This window comes from Vigna unguiculata, unplaced genomic scaffold (genome assembly GCF_004118075.2).
Source record: "Vigna unguiculata cultivar IT97K-499-35 unplaced genomic scaffold, ASM411807v1 contig_425, whole genome shotgun sequence".
NCBI lineage: Eukaryota > Viridiplantae > Streptophyta > Magnoliopsida > Fabales > Fabaceae > Vigna > Vigna unguiculata.
Window position 1 is genome coordinate 12,319 of NW_021011136.1, and position 22,913 is coordinate 35,231.

At 34.2% G+C, this 22,913-nt stretch overlaps 1 protein-coding gene across 1 annotated transcript; it reads left to right on the forward strand.

The window, feature by feature from the left end:
• The first annotated feature begins 14,997 nt into the window (after window positions 1-14,997).
• LOC114171935 lies at window positions 14,998-20,600 on the forward strand. Its single transcript, XM_028056707.1, has 7 exons — window positions 14,998-15,852; window positions 15,983-16,089; window positions 16,171-16,247; window positions 16,320-16,386; window positions 19,607-19,694; window positions 19,777-19,836; window positions 20,036-20,600. The coding sequence occupies exons 1-7, from the start codon at window positions 15,181-15,183 to the stop codon at window positions 20,486-20,488; spliced, it is 1,524 nt and encodes a 507-aa protein (XP_027912508.1). The 5' UTR covers window positions 14,998-15,180; the 3' UTR covers window positions 20,489-20,600.
• Window positions 20,601-22,913: the final 2,313 nt, after the last annotated feature.

Consider the following 22,913-nt stretch of genomic DNA (forward strand, 5'->3'; position numbering starts at 1 on the left):
TTCCTTTCCTATTTACTTTGGACTTAAAGATAAGTATTTTTCCGAATATTTTATAATGATTCCAAAATTAATTAAAATGAATTGATAAACTCAATTCCAACACTTGGTTGGTGCACGACAAATATAAATATAGCTACTTTCAAATAACAACTACAATATGAAATACTATATTTTATATTTTTTTTTAAGTTAACCAAATGACGTTGTAAATATTATACAAAACTATTGATATTAGGTACTATAGTTTTAATAATAAAGACATTTAATAATATATTTGTTATAAATTGATATAATATATGATTATATATATATATATATATATATATATATATATATATATATATATATATATATATATATATATATTATCATTTGAATAAAAGTTATTGAAAGTATAAGTTTTAATATAATATTTTAAAAACATTGAGCTTCCAAATGGTTATTGTTTAATCCATCCTATTGTTTTTTTATCCTATAATTTTGAAATATCAGTTATGAGTACCTAGTTTTTTTGTTTTTTCAGTTTAAGTTCTAGATAATATAGTTCGTAGATTTTCTGAATTACATAATTTGGAAAAAAAATGTTATATTTTTGTCTTTTAGGTAGTGCAATTTAGAATGAAAAAAGAGTTATATTTTTTTGTTTGCACTATATAATCTGAAATGTTAAATTATTATTTTAGATTATACATTAAAAAATATAATTTTTTTTCCTATTGAAAATCTGTCAAATACTTAACTCCTTTAGTACATTTCTGTTTCCAGCAGATTTTTAAACTTTTTTTCTTTGATCCATTGCACTGTTGTAGAGTAGATTTTACATTGTTTTTTACTTCCCCCACTGTTATATTGATCTTCAGAGGTTGTATGTGTTGGTATAACCGATTATTTATAAATGCATGTTTTTAAGCTTTTCCTATTGCAGTTATATAATCAATTACCAATCCGTTATATTAGGTTTGAGCAATTAATGAGGAGCGTGTATAATCGATTATACGGAGAAATAATCAATTATGTCTTAGATGTTGAGACATGTTTTTGATAACCAAATAGAATAATCAATCACCATCTAATATAATTGATTATATGCATGAATTTTGCACTTGCAAAATGGGTTTTAAGATCTCTATAAAAGGGTAAGTTGTATCTTTACTTAACTTTTACAAGCAATCTAAGAAGTAAACAAGCGTTTTTTTTCTGAGAACAACACACCTTTTCCAAGTGCTCTAAAGATTTGAAAGATCAAAGTGTTGTCTTGTGCTCTGAACAAGGTTTCCCAAGCACTTATGTTGTAGTATATTCTTTCCATTTGTATTTTCTGGATTGTTTCTCAGTTTGTTTTTGTGGTTTTATTGTTGTAATAGAGTTGATAAGGCTATACATTTGTGTGAGTGGTCAAAGAGTAGATAGAGGCCAAGATTCTCTTGAAGGGGAGTCAATAATGGATAGGTCAAGGCTGATACACAAATTGGTAGAGGTGTCAATTTGACTCAGCTCACAGGGCTTCCCTAACCCATGTGGGCTAGGGCTAAAAAATTTCACATTGAAAAAAAGTCCCCATCAAAGAAGTCCGCACAGTCAAAAACTCCACAAAAGTTTTGTGGGTCAGGGTCAACTCATGGGCTTTCATCTTCAACATGAAAAATATATTATTATCTGTGGGACAAGCCCGACAATCTGGACGGACCCAACGACTCGAACAAGCACGACGACCCGAACATGCCCAACAACTTGGACATGTTCGACGACCCCAACAAGCACGACGACCCAAACAGGCTCGACAACCCAAACAGGTCCACCGATCGAACAGGTCTGACGACCCAAACAAACACAACAACCAGAACGGGCCCGAGGATCTGGACGAGCCTGACTATTCGGCTGAGCCCGACTATCTGGATGAGCCAAACGACCCGGAGCAGCACGACGGTACAGACGGGCTAGAGGACCAATTCAGGCCCAACAATTCGGACGGGTCCAACGACCCAAACAAGCGTGACGACCCAGACAAGCCTGATAACCCGGACGGGTCCAACAATCCGAATGGGCTCAACGACCCGAACGAGCCTGACAACCAAAATGGGCTTGACGATCCAAACGTGACCGAGGTTCTGGAAGGGCCCAATTATCTGAACATGTCCAAGGATCCAGACAGGCCTGACTATCTGGTCGGACCAATGATCCGGATGGACCAAATGACGGACCAGCACAACGACACGGATGGGCCCGGAGACTCTAACGGGCCCGACAATTCAGACTGGCCTGGCAATTCAGACGGACACGACGATTCGGACTGGCCCAACAATTCGAATGGGCCAAACGACCCGAACAAGCGTGACGACCCAAATGGGCCCACCAACCCGGACATGTCCGATGAACCAGATGACCAAGATGAGTTCGATGACCAGAACGGGCTCGACGAGTCAGACGACCCTTACAATCAGGATGGGCTGAACGATCTGAACGAGCCTGTCTAAACCGTCGAATATGTCCAGATAGTCAGGTCCGTCTGAGTCGTCAGGCCCGTCCAGGTCGTTTGTGTCGTCAGGCCCGTCTGGATTGTTGGGCCTGATCGGATCGTCGGACCCGTCTGGGTCATCGGTCTCATTCGGGTCTTCGTGCTCGTTCAGGTCGTTGGGCAAGTTCGAGTCGTTGGGCTCGTTCGGATCGTTGTGCTTGTTTAGGTCGTTGGGTCTGTCGGACATGTCTGTTTCATTGTGTATGTCCAACTCGTCGAGCCATCCGGCTTGTCGGCACCATTCGGGTCGTTGGCGTCGTCTGGATCATCTAAATCATCATGTTTGTTTGGGTCGTTGGCCGGTCCGGATCATCAAGCTCATTTGTGTCGTCAAGCCTGTCTAGATCGTCGAGCTTATCGGGATGGTTAAGCTTGTTCGGGTCGTCAGGCCTGTCCGGGTCATCAAGCACGTCTAAGTCTTCAGGTTTGTCCATTTTGTTGGGTCGGTTCATGATTTTAGATGTGACCCAAACCAGAAAATGAAACATCAAGCTAAGAAAGAACAATTTGATCACATTGCTGCTAACTTTGAACTCAAGTTTGGGGAAACTGTGAGTATGGTTCAACGGCGTGAAAGAATTCTTAGGGAGCTTGCTTATTCTAAGTAAAGGCAGCAGTTTTTCCAGAATAATCAACAAAGGATGATTCCACAACAAGCAAGGCCAAGCATAGCACCCAGTTCAAGGCAATCACAATAGATGAGGCCACAAAATTTTGTGCCACAGCAGTAGTACAGAACTGACCCTACAATTGAAGTTGTGATTCAAGACTTGAAAACTCAAATAGGGCAGTTGGCTACCTCCTTGCAATTTCTTTGCTATTTTGATCCCCTTGCACCCCTTGCACCTTGAGGACAAGGTGTCATTTAAATGTGGGGGGAAAGGCTCTTAAATTTTTGAAATTCCTAGCTGCTAGTAATTAGTTTGATCTTTTAAGGAATTTGAGTCAAAAAAAATTCTCTGATTTTGTTCCAGTTTTACTGTTTCAGTTTGAATTGCTTTTTCATCAGTTTACTAGTTCTCTTTTTTCTGTTTTGATCATGTTAATAGTATATATTAGTAGTTTAATTCCGTGTTTTGAATTTTGAATGGACTAATCAGGTTTCCTAGCTCTATATTATTCCTTTGTGCTGAATTTTTTAGTTTCACTAACCGTTTAATCTGTTTTGATTTTTTTACTGTTTAAGCTTTCTTACATGTTTCCTTAGCTTTCCTAAGTTGTTTTGAGTTGTAGAAAAGTGTTTTCGAAAGTCTTTAGGTAGTTCTAACAGTTTTTAGCTATTAGAGTTGTTGTTTTCAGCTAGTTTTCTGGCTTTGAGCTATTTTTGCTCCCCTAGACAATTTCTCTCTGTTTTTCAAACTTCCTAACATCTTTCTTTTAATTTTTTTCAAGCTGTAGCAAGTTGGTTTAAGAGTTTTTAAAAATTTTAACAGTTTTTAGCTATTAGGAGTTGTTGTTTATATTTCTAGTCTTCTTTTTCTCGGTTTATGTCAGCTTTCATTTTGAGTCAGTTTTCTTTTCTGTTTTAAACCTTTTAACATCTTTCCTTTGTTGTTTTAAGTCTTAGGAAGTTGCTTTTAAAGTCTTTTAATGGGTTTAAAGATGTTTGAGTATTGGAGTTTCTGTTGAGTCATTTTAATCAGTTTTCATTTTTAAATTCTTCTCACAGTTCTCATTGTTTGTCATCTCATTGCCTGGCTGCTGAAAACAAATTTATGGATGACATTTATGTTTGGATCACGTGATGTACACGGAAATGGGGACGAGAAAATGCAGAGAAAGCTTGAAATCCGTCAATCTGAAATTTTAAGAAAAACATGGATAAAGCTACTTAAGTAAAAGTAAAATGTTAAAATTAATTTTTTTTCAAATATATCATACCATTATCCTCTTCATCTAAACAAAATCATTTTCATTATCTGAAATCAATTATTAGGCTACCAATAATCAATTCTCTCTCTGGCATAATCTAGTTCACATTATGAAAACCCAAAACTGATAGTAGAAGAGACATAAATGTAATTGGATAGTTGTCGGTGAAAGAGATGCATGAAATCAATTACGTTAAATCATTCCAAAAGTCTTCCTCTTTTTATTTGACTCAATTTGATCCCTAATTTTGAAAAATAGCAACAATTCAGCTATAATTGTTAACTGTGTCAGTGACGGATAAATGAATAGTGACTAGGCATGTTGATGTGTTGTTTTTAAGTGATGTGGCTTTAGTAGAAATAATGAGCTGGAAAAAATTATATTAGTTGAATAATATAATTAGGGATTGGACAGAATAGAAGGGGACGAAAATCTGATTGGGGGAAACGAAACGATTTAGGGTTCTTTGAGAAGATAAGAGAAGAGAAGAGAAGGGGGAGGAGGGCGTTCAAATCCAAGTACAATTGTGGTAGTCGTTGGTCTAAATTGCGCGTTCATTTAAATAGAAGGGGGGAGAAGGTGAGTTTCTCTCTATAATATGTTCATTTGTTTTGTTCGTTGTGTGTTGTGGTGTTTGTATTTTGGGGAAGCAGAATATTGGTCATGGGGCTTGTGTGTTTTGGGGGAACCACAGTAATGATTATGGGGTGAAGGTGTTTAAATATGGTTATGTTGACCCACCATATGGAAATGCTTTTGCGATGTGGTTCCCCATGTTTAAAGTCGTGTTGAAGTGTCTGTTTCAGTGTGGTTTGTATTTAATATATTTTTTTTGTCAGTATTTGATTAATATATAGGTGATGAATGCATATTTTTGCCCTCATTTAATGTTTAATTCTGGGTATTTAATTGAATTTGTGTACTTAAAGATTGATTTAATTGAGATTTCCTATAATTGGGTTTATTGAGCATGAGATACAAAAACATGTTAAAAATAGCTTTTTAGTTGCATAAATGTTCTTTGGATATTTTGAGTGTGTTAGTGCAGTGGCAGCTAAGTTAAGCTCATGGAGGTGTGGAAATAAATTGCTTAAAGTTTCATGACACCTTAAAGATAAATCCAAGAATAAGAAATTATCAAAAGCACAAAAATCCTAGCCAAGCATTCTATGAAGACGACAAGAAAAGCTTGAAAAAGTGAAGAAGTTTGGCTAAACCAAGAAGAGAGCAACAAAAAAATTGGACCTTGCGATTTTCTTTATCTTTATGATAGAAGATAATTTGGGAAAAATATATCTTCAGATATTTTATTTAATATTTTTAAATAATTATCTTATTTAACTATATCATAAAATATTAAAAGATAATAACTACCAAATCTTTTTAAATATGACAAGATCTTTTTGAATCTTTTTAGATCCACAACAAACAAATATATCTTAAAGATATTGGATTATTTAGAAGATAATTTGAGGAGATTGCAAAGGGTTGATTTGGAAAATTAATACAAATATTAATTGGTGATAATTTATCATATATCTTTGATTAATTAATTAATTTAATTATATTAGCTATTGATATTATCAACCAACTATATTTGTCAAATAATCTATATCTCTCCAAATATTTTTAAATATTTAGCTTTATCTTTATTTTAAAAGATATTTGAGAGATTTTAGCAACCGAAAAGCCCAGTCCAACTCCTATATAAAGAGAACAAGGGGGAAGCAAAAAGAACAAGCTTGGAACTTCGGAGTTCAGGAACCCTTAAGGGGGGCCTAATTTCGTTTCCTTTCTCTCTCTATTCTTCTTTTATTTTATTTTATGTTTCATGGAGTGCTAAACTTCTTGGGTTGATTCCATTGTAATTTCATTATGGATTCTAAGTTAGAATGAAATAATTTCTTTGTTCTTTTTATTATTGTTGAGGTTTTAATTCATCTATGTCTTTTATCATTGAATCACTTAAAAAGTAATGATTTTAAATCTATATACATGTTAATCATATGAGTTCAAGGATTTTTAAATTGAATTGAGACTTTACTTTGATTTTATTTAGAAACTTTCATGTGATTGAATGAGTTTTTACCAATATTTGAGACTTTACTTTGATTAAAGGTATTTACTTTAACGAAAATTAATTGAGACTTTAGTTTGATTAATTAAGCTTTTTATTTGGTGAGGAGATAAAAGAATAGACATGATTAGGCATAGTAAAATTTGATTGAGACTGTACTTTGGTTGAATTTACTGTGGATAATCTAAAAGTTCTCACTTTTAATTGAGACTGTACTTTGGTTAAAAGTGAGAACGCCAACAAAGTAATTGAGACTTTACATTGGTTAATTTGTAAATCTACAAAAATAATTAATTGAGCAATAATATTTAGATAACCGATGATGAATCTATTTTGAAAAAGCAATGGAATCAATCTATTTTCTTTACTATTGTTTCTATCTTATTTTATCTTTTTATCTTAATCCTCCCATATTTTTATTATTTTATTTGACTAACCGTTTTGTATATATTTTATAAGAACTAACTTGTTAAAAATCAATTCCGTGTTCGTTGGGAGATGACTTTGGATTACTTTACCCTTTCTATTTATTGACTACTATCTTAGCAATACTGACGTTGCTATAATTTAGTAGTATTAATTTAATCGCGTCAACGACAGCGTTATAAATAGGTTTATGTATCTATCTTTATACTTGTTTGCATCATGGATGGGGATTTTGAGGTGGTTTTTCACCACGGAGGTAAATTCTTAAGTGATGGGAAGTTGCGGTACGAAGGGGAAAGTACTACGTTGTCCTTCGACCCAGACATGTGGAGTTACTATGTTGTTTTAAGTGTGATAAAAGGGTTAGGGTATGTTGGAGAGAATCAATTGTGGTTCTCTATAGGAAGTGTTTTAGTGTTGGATGACATATTGCAGCTTCTATGTGATGACACTGGTGCGATGCATATGGTTAATATCATGAGGCTAAAGGGTCAGGTTCATTTATTTGTGGAACTCACATTGTCTGAACCCCATGTGATTGAAATGTTGGAATATTTTATGGATGAACCTGACACACAAGAGGAGGGGGCTGCAGCTATTTTAGGAGAGGGTGTTGAGTGTGAAGGTGAAGGTGGAGGTGAAGGTGATGCTGAGTTAAGGGAGGAAGGAGGACAATGTGAGAGTGTTGCTGTTTTAGGAGATGGTGTTCAATGTGAAGGTGATGCTAAGTGTAAGACTCGAGAAATTTAAATAATTAATTAAATAATTATTTAATAAATGCGGGTAGTAGGAGTCTTTAAGGCATTTAATGCTGATTGCTATGACGTGGAAAAGTACTAGCTCAAGTGGTTGAGAGTACTTAATTGTGTGAGAGGACTTGGGTTCAAGTCTTATGTATACCATTTGTGTGTCATTTAATTATTATTGTTTTTAATAATATGCTAGAGCATGTTGAGTGATAATATAATCATAAAATTATATTAATCATCACGAAACATGAAGCGGTTGAATGGTGGAACATTGATTTGGCTTTGGCAAGGTAAGGGGTTTAAACCTTGGTGAACCCAAATTAAACTGGAAACCCTAGCAGCCAAGAGAGGGCTGGAAAACTATCATAAGACAACAAATTGAATGGCATTAACCTTAGTTTAATTGTACTTTCGTTTTGCATCATTAAACCCACATTAAGACACCAATTATTGACCAATTAAGGGAAAAAGAGAGAGGTTTTGTGTCAGAGTAAGGTGAGTATATTGAGTGGGGCATTGAGGCTAAATGGAGGAGAACTAAGGAAGGCCATTGGAAGCAAGGGAGAACCAAGGGCTACTCAAGTTTTAAGCAAAGGAAACCAGGTTAGGGGAGCTGGACTTTGTCCTTTTTACTTGTGTTGTTAATATTGCATGATTAATTGAATAATTGGATGCATGTAGTGGAATGAAATTGTGCAAATTCATGTTTCTGGAAATTTTCCAGAAACCACCTGGTGGGTGATGAATTTCCACTAGGCGACTCATCCCAGTTATGCTAATTTTGGGTTCCGGAGATGGAACCGCCTGGCGGAACGAGACGGTCCGCCAGGCGACACTTGGTGATTTACCCAATTCTGGGTTTCCTAATGAGGAGCCTGGCGGTGGTGATTGAACCGCCAGGCGACGCGAGCCATATTGGCTCGATTTTGCTGTTTTCGGGGTTTTGGGATATGTTGGTCAGCGTAATTGGTATTGTGATTACGAATTCATCAAAAAGAGATGATTAAATTGTGAACTTTTAGTGCGGCACAAGAGAATTAAATGAAAGTGGTGATATATGAACCAATCTTAAGGTTGGCACATTGGGGGGTTTCATGATTATGTGTGTTTATGGTAACTTGGTCATAAAATTGTGTTGGATATAGTCTAGTTGGAGTCTTGGTATCACGATGAAGTGGATCATGTAAGAAATAGTGAGCTTAGGCAGAGGAAAGTTTCAAGAAATAGGTAGTAGGGCAGTGCAGGTGCAGAAATTCTGGAATTTCGCCAGAACCGCATGCACCGCATGGCGACACGGGGCTCGCCTCTAGACGCCACCGTAGAGACTGGGATTTGATGTGGTCGCGAGTGTTAGTTTATGGTTCTGGATTTTTGGTGAGTCAGGTCGTGCTAATTGGGGAATTGGAAGGATTAATTGAATGGAAGCATAGGTGATAATATATTGGGTTAGGGGTGTAATCTCTAGGATTTGAATGGAAGATGACTGTCATGGTAATGCAGTAGGAATTGCAGTTAGAGTGAGATATAAAGTGTGGATAATCTACTGTAATATGAATCATAATAAGACATTGCTAGGGTAAATAGGGGATGGTGAGAGTAATTGGAATTGAGAAATGTGAAGAATGATGTAAATATGACTAGGTGATGGGGGCCATGTCATGTAGAATTTGGGGAAGGCTTGGTAACAATTGGTGAATTAATAGAAGGAAGGGAATGAAGCTAATAGTGGTAATCTGATTTAGACATGTTGAATCTACGACTTAAATCAAAGGACTATAAGTGAATAAAGGTAAGAAGGAAATTGTATGCCAAGGAATACAATGTATAGACTAGTAAAGTGCTGAATAGAGGGGTAATAGATACTCTGGAAGTGTGTAAGTGTGTGACTGGAAGATTGTAAATAAATAAAGTTCAGAAAAACAGTACAATTGTTGTACTGGTGTCGCGCTTGGCGATAGAGCTGAAGCCGCCAAGCGATAGTTGCCAACAAAGAGCTACTGGAATGTGTGCTCCTGGCGGTGACGGTCTTCCCGCCAGGCGGTATCTGCAACGTGGATGAATCAAAGGCGCTACACGCCTGGCGATACGCGTCACCCGCCAGGCGGTCTGGAAGCGACAACGCCTGGTGGTATGTGTCCCCCGCCAGGCGATTTTACTGCAGCAACCTTGGGTTGTTGTTTCTACGTGCGTGATCTACAAGGCTTTTAAGATACTTTAAAGGTCGGTTTGCTGGTGTTCCTTGAGTTGAGTTGGAACGTATCCCTTGAGTTGAACTCGGGATAGGAGTTAAGCACGTGGCATTCCTCGAGGTGAGCTCAGAATGACATCCCTTGAGTTGAGTTCGGGATGGCGGATGAACACGAGAAACCCTTGAGTTGAGCTCAAGTTGGCGAGTGTTGCCGGTGTGAGTGTGCTGGTTGTGGCCAGTACGGATGGGTCCAAATGGAATTTTTGCCCTCATTTAATGTTTAAATTTGGGGATTTAATAGAATTTTTATGCTTAAGGATTGATTTAATTAGGATTTGTGATTATTGGATTTATTGAGTACGTAAGTTAAAAATGGTGTAAAAATTGATTTTAGTTGTATAAAATATTATTAGATATTCTAACGTTTGTTAATGCAGCTGGAATTTAATTTGGGTCATTAAAAGTTTGGATTTGAAATATTCAAAGTTACAAAATAAGTCCAAAATTACAAAATTTTGGAAAAGAATAATTCAGGATCTAAATGCGCTCCCTGTTTTTGTTTACACACTCCTCCTGCAAGTGGACCACAAAAACCTGTTATACACCCCTAGTTTTTACTAAGTTGCACCATTCCTACCACTTAAAATCCACTCAACCAGATCATGCCATGTGGCAATCCTCATTTTTTAAATCTGTCCAATTAAAACATTCCATGTGGCAACAATCCTTGCACTAACAAGCTCGGGACTTCGGAGTTTTGGAACCCTTAGGGGGCCTAATTTCGTTTCCTTTTTCTCTCTATTCTTCTTTCTATTTTTATTTTACTTTTGCATTCTATGGATTACTAATCTTCTTGGGTTGATTCCATTGTAATTTCATTATGGATTCTGAGGTTAGAATGAAATAATTTCTTTGTTCTTGTTATTATTGTTGAGGTTTTAATTCATCTATGTCTTTTATCTTTGAATCACGTAAAAAGTAATGATTTTAAATCTATATGTATGTTGATCATATGAGTTCAAGGGTTTTTAAATTTAATTGAGACTTTACTTTGATTTAATTTAGAAACTTTCATGTGATTAAATGAGTTTTTACTAATAATTGAGACTTTACTTTGATTAAAGGTATTTACTTTAACGAAAATTAATTTAGACTTTATTTTGATTAATTAAGCTTTTTATTTGGTGAGAAGATAAAAGAATAGACATGATTAGGCATAGTAAAATTTGATTGAGACTGTACTTTGATTGAATTTACTATGGATAATCTAAAAGTTCTCACTTTTAATTGAGACTGTACTTTGGTTAAAAGTGAGAACGAGCCAACAAATTAATTGAGACTTTACATTGATTAATTTCTAAATCTACAACAATAATTAATTGAGCAATAATCTTTAGATAACCGATGATGAATCTATTTTGAAAAAGCAATGGAATCAATCTATTTTCTTTACTATTGTTTTTATCTCTTTTTATCTTTTCTATTTCATTCTTGTTTATCTTAATCCTCCCATATTTTTATTATTTTATTTGACTAACCGTTTTGTATAGTTTTTATAAGAACTAATTTGTTAAAAATCATTTCCGTGTTCGTTGGGAAACGACTTTGGGTCAGGGTTACTTTACCCTTTCTATTTTGTTGACTACTTTCTTAACAATACTGAAGTTGTTATAGCTTAGTAGTATTAATTTGACCGCATCAACGATAACGTTATCAGTATCCCTTAAGTTGAATTCGGGATAGGGGTTAAGCACGTGGCATTCCTCAAGTTGAGCTCAGAATGACATCCCTTGAGTTGAGCTCAGGATGGCGGATGAACACGAGGAACCCTTGAGTTGAGCTCGGTTGGCGAGTGTTGCCGGTGTGAGTGTGCTGGTTGTGGCCAGTACGGATGGGTCCAAATGGATTGTCCTCCTCAATAATTAGCTGAGGAGTTTGGTAGTCTTGGTACGTTATGAATATGTTCGTATTTGGAAACTCCACCTAGCGTTACAGCGTGTGATCCGTAGCATGGTTTCCCGCACGTGCTCTATCGGTTGTGGCCGATAGGTATGGCAGCAAGACATCTTGAGGTACTCACTAAAAGATGTAGAACACGAATAACATGGTTGTGACCATGTGGTTTGGAATCAAAGGAAGGAATTCCTTTGGTGTGTTTGTGTGATATATATATATATATATATATATATATATATATATATATATATATATATATATATATATGTATATATATGTATATATATACATACATACATATATATACATATATATACATATATGTATATATATGTGTATATATATATACAGATATATATACATATATGTATATATATGTATATATATGTATGTATGTATATATATGTATATATATACATACATACATATATATACATATATATACATATATGTATATATATATGTATATATACACATATATATACATATATGTATATATATGTATATATATGTATGTATGTATATATATGTGTATATATACATATATATACATATATATATATATATATATATATATATATATATATATATATACTTGTGCCATATATACACTTTTACTTTATTAGTTCACCCTACGCGGTACACGGGAGTATATGATGTTGCAGGTGGATCTGGTGAAGCTTAGCAGCAGAGCGGGGAAAACTCATGGGAACAGTTTTATAGAGTTTTATCATTCATGGTTTTGGAATAAAGATGTAAACTATTATGAAACTGTTTTGGTATTTTATTGAATTTTGAGAAGATTTGAACTTAATGTTATCTTTACTATGAAATAAATTATTTGAAATTTCCCCCGTTTTTAGGAAATGGATTTATAATAAATGTGATTTTATTTTTTCATTTTATTTTATTATTTAAATCCATAATATCCGGTTGAGATGTTTCATTTGGTATCAGAACAATAATTTTTAAAAGATTTTTGAACCTTGAAAAATGAGCTTGACGTGTTTGGATTGTAATTTATGTGATGTGGTACTTGACTCTATATCTCTAATCTTAATAACTCAATATTAATAACGGTCAACACTTCGAACAAATGAAATAGAATTTGTAAAAAGAAAATAAAAAACTTAAAATGAAAAATAATAACTTTAGTCTATGACCCAACTTGGGCTTAAAAAAAAGAAAAAAGATAACACTTCTCTACTAACTCATGAAAAACCTCACTGGAACCAAACCCTCACAGAACAATCCCCTTCTCCGATTTCTCTCTCTTGTCGTTCCTCCTTCGCAAGGCGCCACGCCTCAGCCTCCTGAAACTTCATCTACCACGATCATCGGCGTCAACTGCCAGAGCTCACGAACTGGGCCTCCGACGGCAAGAGCCGCCGCTCGCCCTCGCCAAGTACCGTTGGAACCTCACTAGTGCGGTACCTGAGCCCTAAGCTGCCAGTCGCCACCTTAATAGGTCTCAAATTCAGTTCTTCGAAATCAAGTTCGTGCATGAAGCACGAATCTTCAACTAGAAATTTGAGAAGCTCAAACCCGCTGCCGAGGAGGTGAGCACGTGGTGGCGTTAATGCTTCCCCTGTGAAGGTCAAAGACGGTGTTGTGATTCTCCTGTGAGATTTTTAACGTCGTTCATTATAAAATTGCAAGACATTTGTTTGGGATTGGTACTGGTTTGGTGTTCTGAAATTGCAAGATTTGGTTTTCCAGTGTAGTTGTAATTGCACCTTATTGTGTGTTTATTGGTTTAGGTCTTACACACACACACACACACATATATATATATATATATATATATATATATATATATATATATATATATATATATATATATATACTTGGAATACTCCAAGTGTGAGTTAAATCCCACATTTTATGGAATAGACAAAGTTAAATATTATATAAGATGAAAGGCCTGTAACTCCATTGTCTTAAGATTTTGAGGATAAAAATAGTAAAAATTGTGTCAAATGTCTTATATGTGTAAGACCAATGCCATATATATAGAACCATAATTAATGACTATAACCCACCCATCAATATGTGATTATGTGAGTTTTTAGGGTATAGAAAGAGGGCTATGGATACTGATGTGATGGATTTATTTAGAAATAAAACAGTCAAGAATTATAGAATACATTGAAATATTTTGGAGAAGGGTTTTGGGTGAAGATAAAGAGTGAAAGAGATCTAGAGATAGTTTTGGTTACGTGGAAACATTAAATGGGACAACATCTTATTTAAAATTTACGAGGGTTAAAATTAACCATTTTAAAAGATTCAAAACTAAATGAAGTTAAATTTAGAACCATAGAAAGGTATATTATTCCTAAAGAAATAGGAAAGGAAGTCACCCGTAACACTAATGTAATTGAATATATGATATTTTTCACTTTTCATAATATGATTATGTACCAACTTTTACTTTCACATTTTGTGTCATTAGGTTTTTTATTTTGTAATTGAGATTGAGAGAAGTCACTTAGTTGTTAAAAACTTCTGTTTTGACCTTTAGTTCATGTTTTGTACATCTTTGTAATTAAAAAAAAAAACTAAGGTAATTGTATATGTAGTTCCATGGTAGACATATGTTGGACTGTGACTATTGGCTTATTCATAGAGTTTGGTCATGTTAAATAACTTTTCTTTATACTGTTTTGGGTTCAAACATTGTAACATCTTAAGCCATGATATCATTCCCTCCAAATCTGACCATCAAAGTTTGTGCATATTCGTTTTTTCTTTGAGTAAAATGTTCATACTACAATTGGAATCTGTTTAGAAAATGGGCTTAATTAGTAACTGTCTATTGGCTTAATTAGAAAATGTTCCTTTGTCACCTCTTTTTTATTTGTCTTGTTATTCTCTCTCAATTGGTAAGCCTTCTTTCTCAACAGTTATTTGCCTCTGATTGTCACCTCTTTTTTATTTGTCTTGTCATTGTCTCTCAATTGGTTGTTGTTCTTCCTCAGTTGTTTGGTTCATTTCTTAACTGATATTTCCAATCTTGTTAAATTTGGCATGCAGGCAGATTCCATATATTTAATGATCGCAACTGTGTTTAATGGAGGTTGCTGTCCTTTTTTGCTTTGACCACGTTCAGAGTTATTGTGTTCCTTCCCACCCTTCAGATTCGAAAACTGTGTTTAACTGAAACTTTAAATTGTATAAGTTTCTTGTATTTATGTTAACATAATGTCTAACAATGCCAACTCCTCCTCCAAAACCCAACCCCCTTATGCTCCTAATCCTAACCATCAAAATTTCTTACAAAACAATGGTGTGGGCATGACACCCCAGCCCCAATTTTGTTCTGGCAACCACCAAAGCCAAAGCCTGTCACCCCCTTTTATGCAGCGACTACCCATGAATGTGGCACCTTTCATGAATGCTGCAAATCATAATCATTTTCCCTTGCAAAACGATCAGATGCATCTGTGTCAAATGGGTATGCCTGGTCATCAACAGGGTCAACCCCTTGTGGGGGGTTGTAGGTCCCCAAAATAACGTTGGCAATCCCAATTACAGCAATCCAATGTATCCTGTTCAGGGACAAGTCATACTGAATGCAGCTCAAATCAATTTGTCTCATTTACAGGGACAAATGTTGGCACAGAGTATTTTGAATATACTTCAGCCGTCTAATGTGAATATGAGTATGCCAAATGGCCAATTTCGTGCCCCTTATCCTATGCAGAATATGAATCAACAGTTACCTACACAATTGTCAAGCCCTTCTCAAGGGGTTCCGCATGGCATGCATCCTGGTTCCTTCCCCATGTTTGGGTTTCCAAACCAACTGCCTCAGGCTATGGTCCCTCAGAGTTCATTACTTTCTCCAAGTCCACAGTTAGATTTTGAGCCTGGAAGGCATGTCCGGCTGCATATTGACCCGAACGAGAAAAACCTTGCTCCACCAAACGTGAATGCAAATGCTTTTGTATCACAGTCGCCTTTTTCATCTCATCAATTACAAGGGAATACTTCTGGGTCACTTAATTCTGATTTGGCTCATACAAGTAACTCTCAACCTCCTGCACTTTTAAAGTCGCACTCACAGGTATTTAAACTGAAGTGTTTTATGTCTTTTCAATGTATGTTAGCAGAATTTATTGTTCTACTACATGTAAATACTATTGTAAATGAAGCTGTGGTATTATATTTACTGCAAATCTCAATAATTGTTGCAGGTGAATCCTTATGGAAATATTAAAACTAATGTTCCAAATACCAACTGGAATGGATCACCCAGCAAAAACTTCAAAAATAGACCAACACGAGGGGGGTTTAAAGGAGGGTATGTTATTTTTTTTTCTCTTTGTTACTCTTGATCACTTGCATGTTTTTCCTCGGCGTTACAATTGTCCTATTTCTTTAGATTCCAGAAGTCTAAATTTAATGATGTGAATAATGGAAAGCGCAGAACTGGGTTTCTTAAAGATCATAATGGAAGAGGTTTGAACTTTTCTACCTTGTTACCCAGATGAAATATTTTCTATGGTTAGGCTAATGTTGTGATGGAAACAGGCCCTTACAGTGGGAGGGCAGCACAGGATAGTGTAAGATCAAAGGAACTTAAGCAGCAACTAGAAAGGTAGCTTCTGCTTCACTTTCTGATTCTTTTTTATCTGGTACCAGTCTATTACTTGTTTGCAGTCCTTTTTTAATTGTCTTTGTTGATAATGATAATGTGTAACAACGAGATGCTAATTAAATAGTTCTTAGTTTATTTGTTACTTCCTGAAATTGAAGGTTATTTTACATTGCTGATTCTGGAGTGCTAAAAATGATGCTAGTAGATATCAACTGAATGTAATATTTTCTTGAAAATGTGAGAATTTACTTGAAAAAGAATGATGTACACCACAAAAGTAGAACAATGTTAATAGAAAATTCTCGCCACTCAGCTAGAAGTTTTGGCATATTATCCTTGATTCTGTGTACAAATGTCCAGTTTTCTTAACTGTCATTACTCACTACCTATGGGCCATAGGGAAAGCCAACTCTATATTTAACCCTTATTTGTAACCAGCTCTAATACATGCATTAATCAACTATTCATTTTAGCTAAAGGTTAGCAATGTAAAAATTGTTGGCATATAAGCATGTTGTAGTACAGGAAAATATTTCGGTCTATTTTAATTTTGAACTGTGAGATGAAGCATGGTAGTCAGAAAACATCTGAGACTGAAAATACTAGATGGACATAATGGTAACCATCAAGCCATGTTACAGGCTCACAATTGTGTCCACCACTGTACTTTGTAGGTCATGCTTTGAACATCTATGAAAACAAAGTTTATTTGGGATGACTGCACACACTCTTGCAGTGTATGTGGCATTAAGGGTCCAACAATGGTAACTTTTTTTTCCTTTTAATGGTTCTTATATAGATTCATGGGTATTTGATATTGATGATTAGGTGTTAAGAGGAGTTCCTTGGGTAGTTAAATTTAGTTTTAGAAGTTGACCTTATGTTTTTCTTTTAATAGCCATAATAAGCAAGGAATTTGATATGGTTTTACACACATGATTCAAAGACTAAGCTACAGGACATGCTTGTTCTCCTCCTTCCCATTTATCTCAACACACTTCTCCTAACCCTAACTACTATAGAATTCTTACCAAAATGGGGCATGCTTGCCTTTGTTTGAGTTTGCCACCAAGACATGTCATCGGGTTCTAATATTAGGAATTTTCTACGAGGATATATTGAAGAGATTTAATACCAATGAGTTAGAGCAAATCCATATAAGAAAGCATGGCACCATTTTCAACCCAAATCTTAAGGATTTGTGTTTGTGGGTCTTTTTACCTTATACATCACTCAACTTTTTCATTTTTACTCAATGAGGAACTTTCAACTCATACTTAAATTTCTAACTAGCCAAAATATAATAGAGACCAAACAAAGATGATTTTTCTCCCAATTAACATTTTCTAGTTTGTTATGTTTAGGAATCATGGTAGGAAAAATACCAATTGATGCAGATGATGCAGGGTTTGTCATAGATAGGAAATCCACCTTAGGATATTTGCATGTTCTTGGGTAGAAATTTGGTGAGGAAAAGTAAGAAACAAAATGTTGTTGCAAGGTCTAGTGTAGAGGCTAAATTCCAAGCTATGTGAATTGTTATGGATGAGAATTATTCTAAATGATCTTAAAGTGGCATGTTAAGAACCTATGATTCTTTATCTTTTGTGATAATAAGTCAGCTATTAGCATTGTTCACAATCCAGTTCAGTATGATAGACCAAACACATAGAGATAGATCGACACTTAATTAAATAGAAATTAGATAGTGGCCTTGTTACTACTTGTTATATCCCATCTGAACTTCAGTTAGCATATTTGTTTACAAAAGGTCTTCCTAGTAAGTGATTTCATGATTTCACATGCAAGTTAGGAATGATAGATATCCATTCCACTAGCTTGAGGGGGAGTGTTGTTAGGATATTAAATTACTAGAAGTTGTTAGTAGATTCTAAAGATCTCTTGTAATTATTACTTTAAGGTTTGAGTTCTCTATATATAGAAGTGGATGTACTGTTTTGAATCAATTGAATAAAAATCTTCTTTCGTTTACATTAATTCTTTCAAGTATGATAGTAGAGCGGGTGTATGTGGGGTGGTGGCAACAACAATAAGGGTAGTGAAAATGGTAACAGAGGCAATAATGGGAGGGATGGTGGCAAGAGCAGGGACAATTATGACAGGGGTGGTGACAATGATAATAATGGAGTTGGAGTGGTGTGAGAGTAGAAAGGTAGACTATTCTATCATGTTGCCTTCTAATCTAGCTCTTTTCATAGGATAAGAAATACATCCCACTAAGATAGATAGTAGAATTAGGGATGACAAATAAATCTACACTCGAGGAAATCTGTGGATAAAATTCGTAACAAATTCTAAAAGAATATTATTAATGGATAACCATGGATAATGGACAAGAGTATTTCAATTACTCGGTTCTTAATAAAACGGGTATGGATATCATGGTATCCAACCCACATATACTTGCTAATCATTATTAGTGAATTTTATTTGAATATTTGAAGAAACAAGTGGTAAAAATTTAGTCACGAGTGAGAGAAGTATTATTCATTAAAGAATGTTTTAGAATTTGATTTTATATATTTATATTTGTTTTCTTTAGACCTATGAAATTTAAATTATTTCTAGAAAGATTAATTCTTTAAAACTTATTCTTTGGCAACTCAATTAAAGAAATCATATATGTTGCACCAAACAATTGATTAATAGAATCTTTTTTGCAAAGATGCTCTCGACTAGAAAGGTGAAACAGTTGGCAAAGACTTACATATGGAAATTTCTGTTGGAGGGAAATTTTCCAAATTGATTCTTGTAATGGAGGCATGATAAACAGATAATACATCTAGTATAGTATTTTTAACTTTTGCATTCAACATGGACATAAGTATGTGTTGTGTGTAAGACAAGTGTGGTAGTCAAACAATCACATGTGGTTCTATATAATTACATCGTCCTGCCTCCCTTCAACATATTGAATCAATAAGGTTGTGGCCTTTCACAATTTCGGTACCAGACTTGTTATTTTTGTCCAAATAAATGTTTTCCAGAATCCAGATAACCTTCTAAATGAAATTAGATTTGCTTTTGGTGTTATTTTTATAAATTGTCTGCTTTCTTATTAGATTTTTATTGTCTTTTCACTATTAAATTACTTTTCTTAAACTTCGAATTTCTCAACTTATTCTTTTATACTGAAAATACCTTAACTCTAACCCTGATTTTTTAATGATTGCTATTATTTCATTTCTTGAATGGTTAGATCTTTCTCTGTGACTTACACTGAGCAAGAAATCAAACAATGGCGTGAAGCACGGAAAAAGAATCATCCTTGTAACAACTTTCAGAAGGTTGTAAACAAACTGATGTATCTACTGCTTGTGTTTATCAGATGTTATTTTCTAAATATCAATTCCTGAATACTAATTGCAGAGGCACTGTGAATGGCCGATGGACTCCAAGGTCATTAAAAGGGAGGTCTTACAAAGAGAGGTATACTTAGAGGGATGTTATTAGCATGTAACACTTCCCAATATAATATTATCATGTAAAATTTAATAATGTTGTTCAATATATAAGTTAAGAAAATAGGCTTTTTTAGCAGGAAATATATGTGCTGACATAAATATTCCTTGAACTCAGCAAATGGTATTCCAATTCATTAGCAGTGTATATTATCTTGTCTTTGCAGCTTAAGGAGGTTTTAGCAAAGCAAGCTGAATTGGGAATCGAAGTTGCTGAAATACCATCACACTACCTTAAGAATTCTGATAATCAAGGTCTTCAGAATGAAGGGAAAAACAAATTTAGTGACAAAAGAAAGTTCCAAAACAAGTTCAACAAGAAATTAGACAGAAAAGGTCGGTTCGGCAAGAAGCAAAAGTTTGCTGACTTTTCAGAAAGCCCTTCATTAAAAATGAGGAAGCCAACTTTATTGCAGAAACTCTTGAGTGCAGATATAAGCAAGGATAAGAGCCACCTGTTTCAGGTTTTCAGGTTCATGGTAATAAATTCTTTCTTCAAACATTGTCCTGATAAGCCACTTAGATATCCATCAGTCATGGTTAAAGAGAACTGGTCTGAAGTTGACACTAAAAAGATGTTCCTAAACGCGGGAACGAGGGAGCTGTCAAAAAATTGCTAGCCTAAATAATGATGATCATAGTAGTGAAGACGAAGACAGTGATGTGGATGAGAATGACTCTATTGTACATAATAATCCACACAAAGAACTTTTTTCCTTGGTTAAAGAAGGATTTGAGTAATCTGATGAAGAGGGAGAAATTTTAGAATGAAATTCGAATATTGGTGCTCCACTTTTTGCAGCAAAGTTTTGAATACTGTAGTGGTAACATTTTTTGTTTAGTCATTTGTTTCCCTTATGGTTTTACCATCATGCGTAATGTTACAGTAAATATATTTTTGCAGCAAAGGTTTCTTAATACTAATATTACACACTATATTTGCGCAAATGTCTATCTGCTGCTTTTAGCAAAGGATTCAAAGATTAGGGAAAGTTTAAGTAGATATTTTTAATATATTTTGATTTGATTTCTTATTTACTATCCGAGCCTTTTTCCCATTTTTTCTTATTTTTCTTTTCTGCTAACATGTTTTTTTACTATTACCATTTTTTTCTCTATTTGCACATTTCAGTAAAATTTTCCTCTCCATATTATGTGTATATATATATATATATATATATATATATATATATATGAGAAAAAACGAAAGAGATAATGAGAAGCGTCAAAAGTAGATTAACCTCAAACTTACATTTTCTTTTTCTAAGTTTCGTCCTAAACTTTTTATATAGTTATTACAAATATTCATTCAGATATCATTAATTTATTTATAGAAGGTTGCATATTGTATACTACATTTAAATAACTTATTAATTCAAGTAAGGGTGACTTTTCCTACACCACCATAAGATATGAAATTCCTATATTAAATCTCATTAAAATTATAATAAAAATTCCTACACCTTATTAATATTTTCGATTTTTGGTTGGGTATTCCAGAAGTAATTTCTGGATTTAGAATACAAATATTTTCGAATTTTGAAATAATTTCTGAAACACTTGTTTTGGATTTTTTTTTTTATTCCGAAATGGTTGGTACGGAAGGTATTTTTAATATGGATGGCACAAGCGCAAGGGGAAGGGGAAATGGGAATGAAAAGTAATTTTGGATTTTTACTTTGAATTAGGGGTAAAAGGGGAAATTTAAAGTATACGGGGTGCTGGAAGAAAAAAAAGTGGTGCGGGAAGTAGCAGCCTTCAAGTAATATGATTGTTACTAAGATTAGTTTTTCAAGCTTAGACAAAATTAATTGGGCTGCAGCATTTTTCTTTATTAAATGCATTTAAGTGTTAGATTGTCAAGATTGTGTTTATAGTTCTTTATGAAGTATGTAATTGTATTAAAACACACGTACTCATATTTAGTGTTGTTTCAAGCATTTCAACAACTTGTATTTCTTTATTTGTAGAAGGTTAAGATCCATGAATACTTTCATGTATCTTTAATCATATTTCTTGTAAAAACTTTTCATTTTCATTCATTTTTTCATTTTAGATGAAGCAAGTAACACGTAAAAGGTATGCACAATTCGTATCGTTGTCATTCTTAATTTTAGGATGTTTGATTCTTCTTATGTGATTCCTAATGCCTCTTAAGGTTTAGATAAACATTTTACAGAAAATGTTAAATATATTTTTCTAAAATATTCTTATGTTAAAAAAACAAATACAAATATAACCCTTCAACTACCAAAAGATATGATATGTTACCTAATGTCACATTTTTTAGGACACATGTTTTCCCTTTTTAATCTTTGATCATATTATGATTCCAAATTCTTATTATTCTAACCTAATGAAACCAGTCTAACATTGACTCATCTTACATACCAACGAAGGACATAAGTAATTACTCTTGCTCTTGTGTATTCTTATATGGAAAGGTATTTAGTCTACTTGTAATTCATATTTTGTTTTTAATTATTTTGAGTTACCATAATATATCTTTATCATATTTAGCAATGGAGGGAGGTTTCCTTGCCACGAGGATTTTCCTTTTATGCTTAAGTTCAAATTTGGAGCTTAATGTTTCCTTGCAGTGAAGGTTTCTTAAAATGTTACTTAGCGTCAAATTTCATCACTTAGTTGTAGGCTTAAATTTTACTTTTTCTTAGTTCATCTTTCTGGCTTGAGCTGCAACTTTTGGGGCTTAGTAACAACTTCATATTTTCTTCATTTTACTTGCAAAAGAGCATAAAATGTATCAAATTTCACTTTTTATATTTTCTCATAACCACAATATGTGTAATTAAGGCCTTTATGATCATTCTTTCATAGAATTAATACAAGATAAGTGTCTAAATGACATGCAATTTAACTAATACTAGACACTTAACAACATGTCCCAACTTTAGCTCTTTACTTGTCCTAAAAAAAAGCTTGAAACAGTTCCACAAAATGGTTTCAAAAAGATTTGATCATGGTTGTTTAGAAATTCATAAATCACACTTTATCAAAAAGCTAAGAGAAATGCAATCAAGTACT

Coding starts and splice junctions, on each gene's coding strand:
- LOC114171935 (XM_028056707.1), top strand. CDS start 15,181: ATGCTGCAAATCATAATCATTTTCCCTTGCAAAACGATCAGATGCATC. Junction 15,853..15,982: donor TTTTAAAGTCGCACTCACAG/GTATTTAAACTG, acceptor TAATTGTTGCAG/GTGAATCCTTATGGAAATAT. Junction 16,387..19,606: donor CTTAAGCAGCAACTAGAAAG/GTAGCTTCTGCT, acceptor TTGAATGGTTAG/ATCTTTCTCTGTGACTTACA.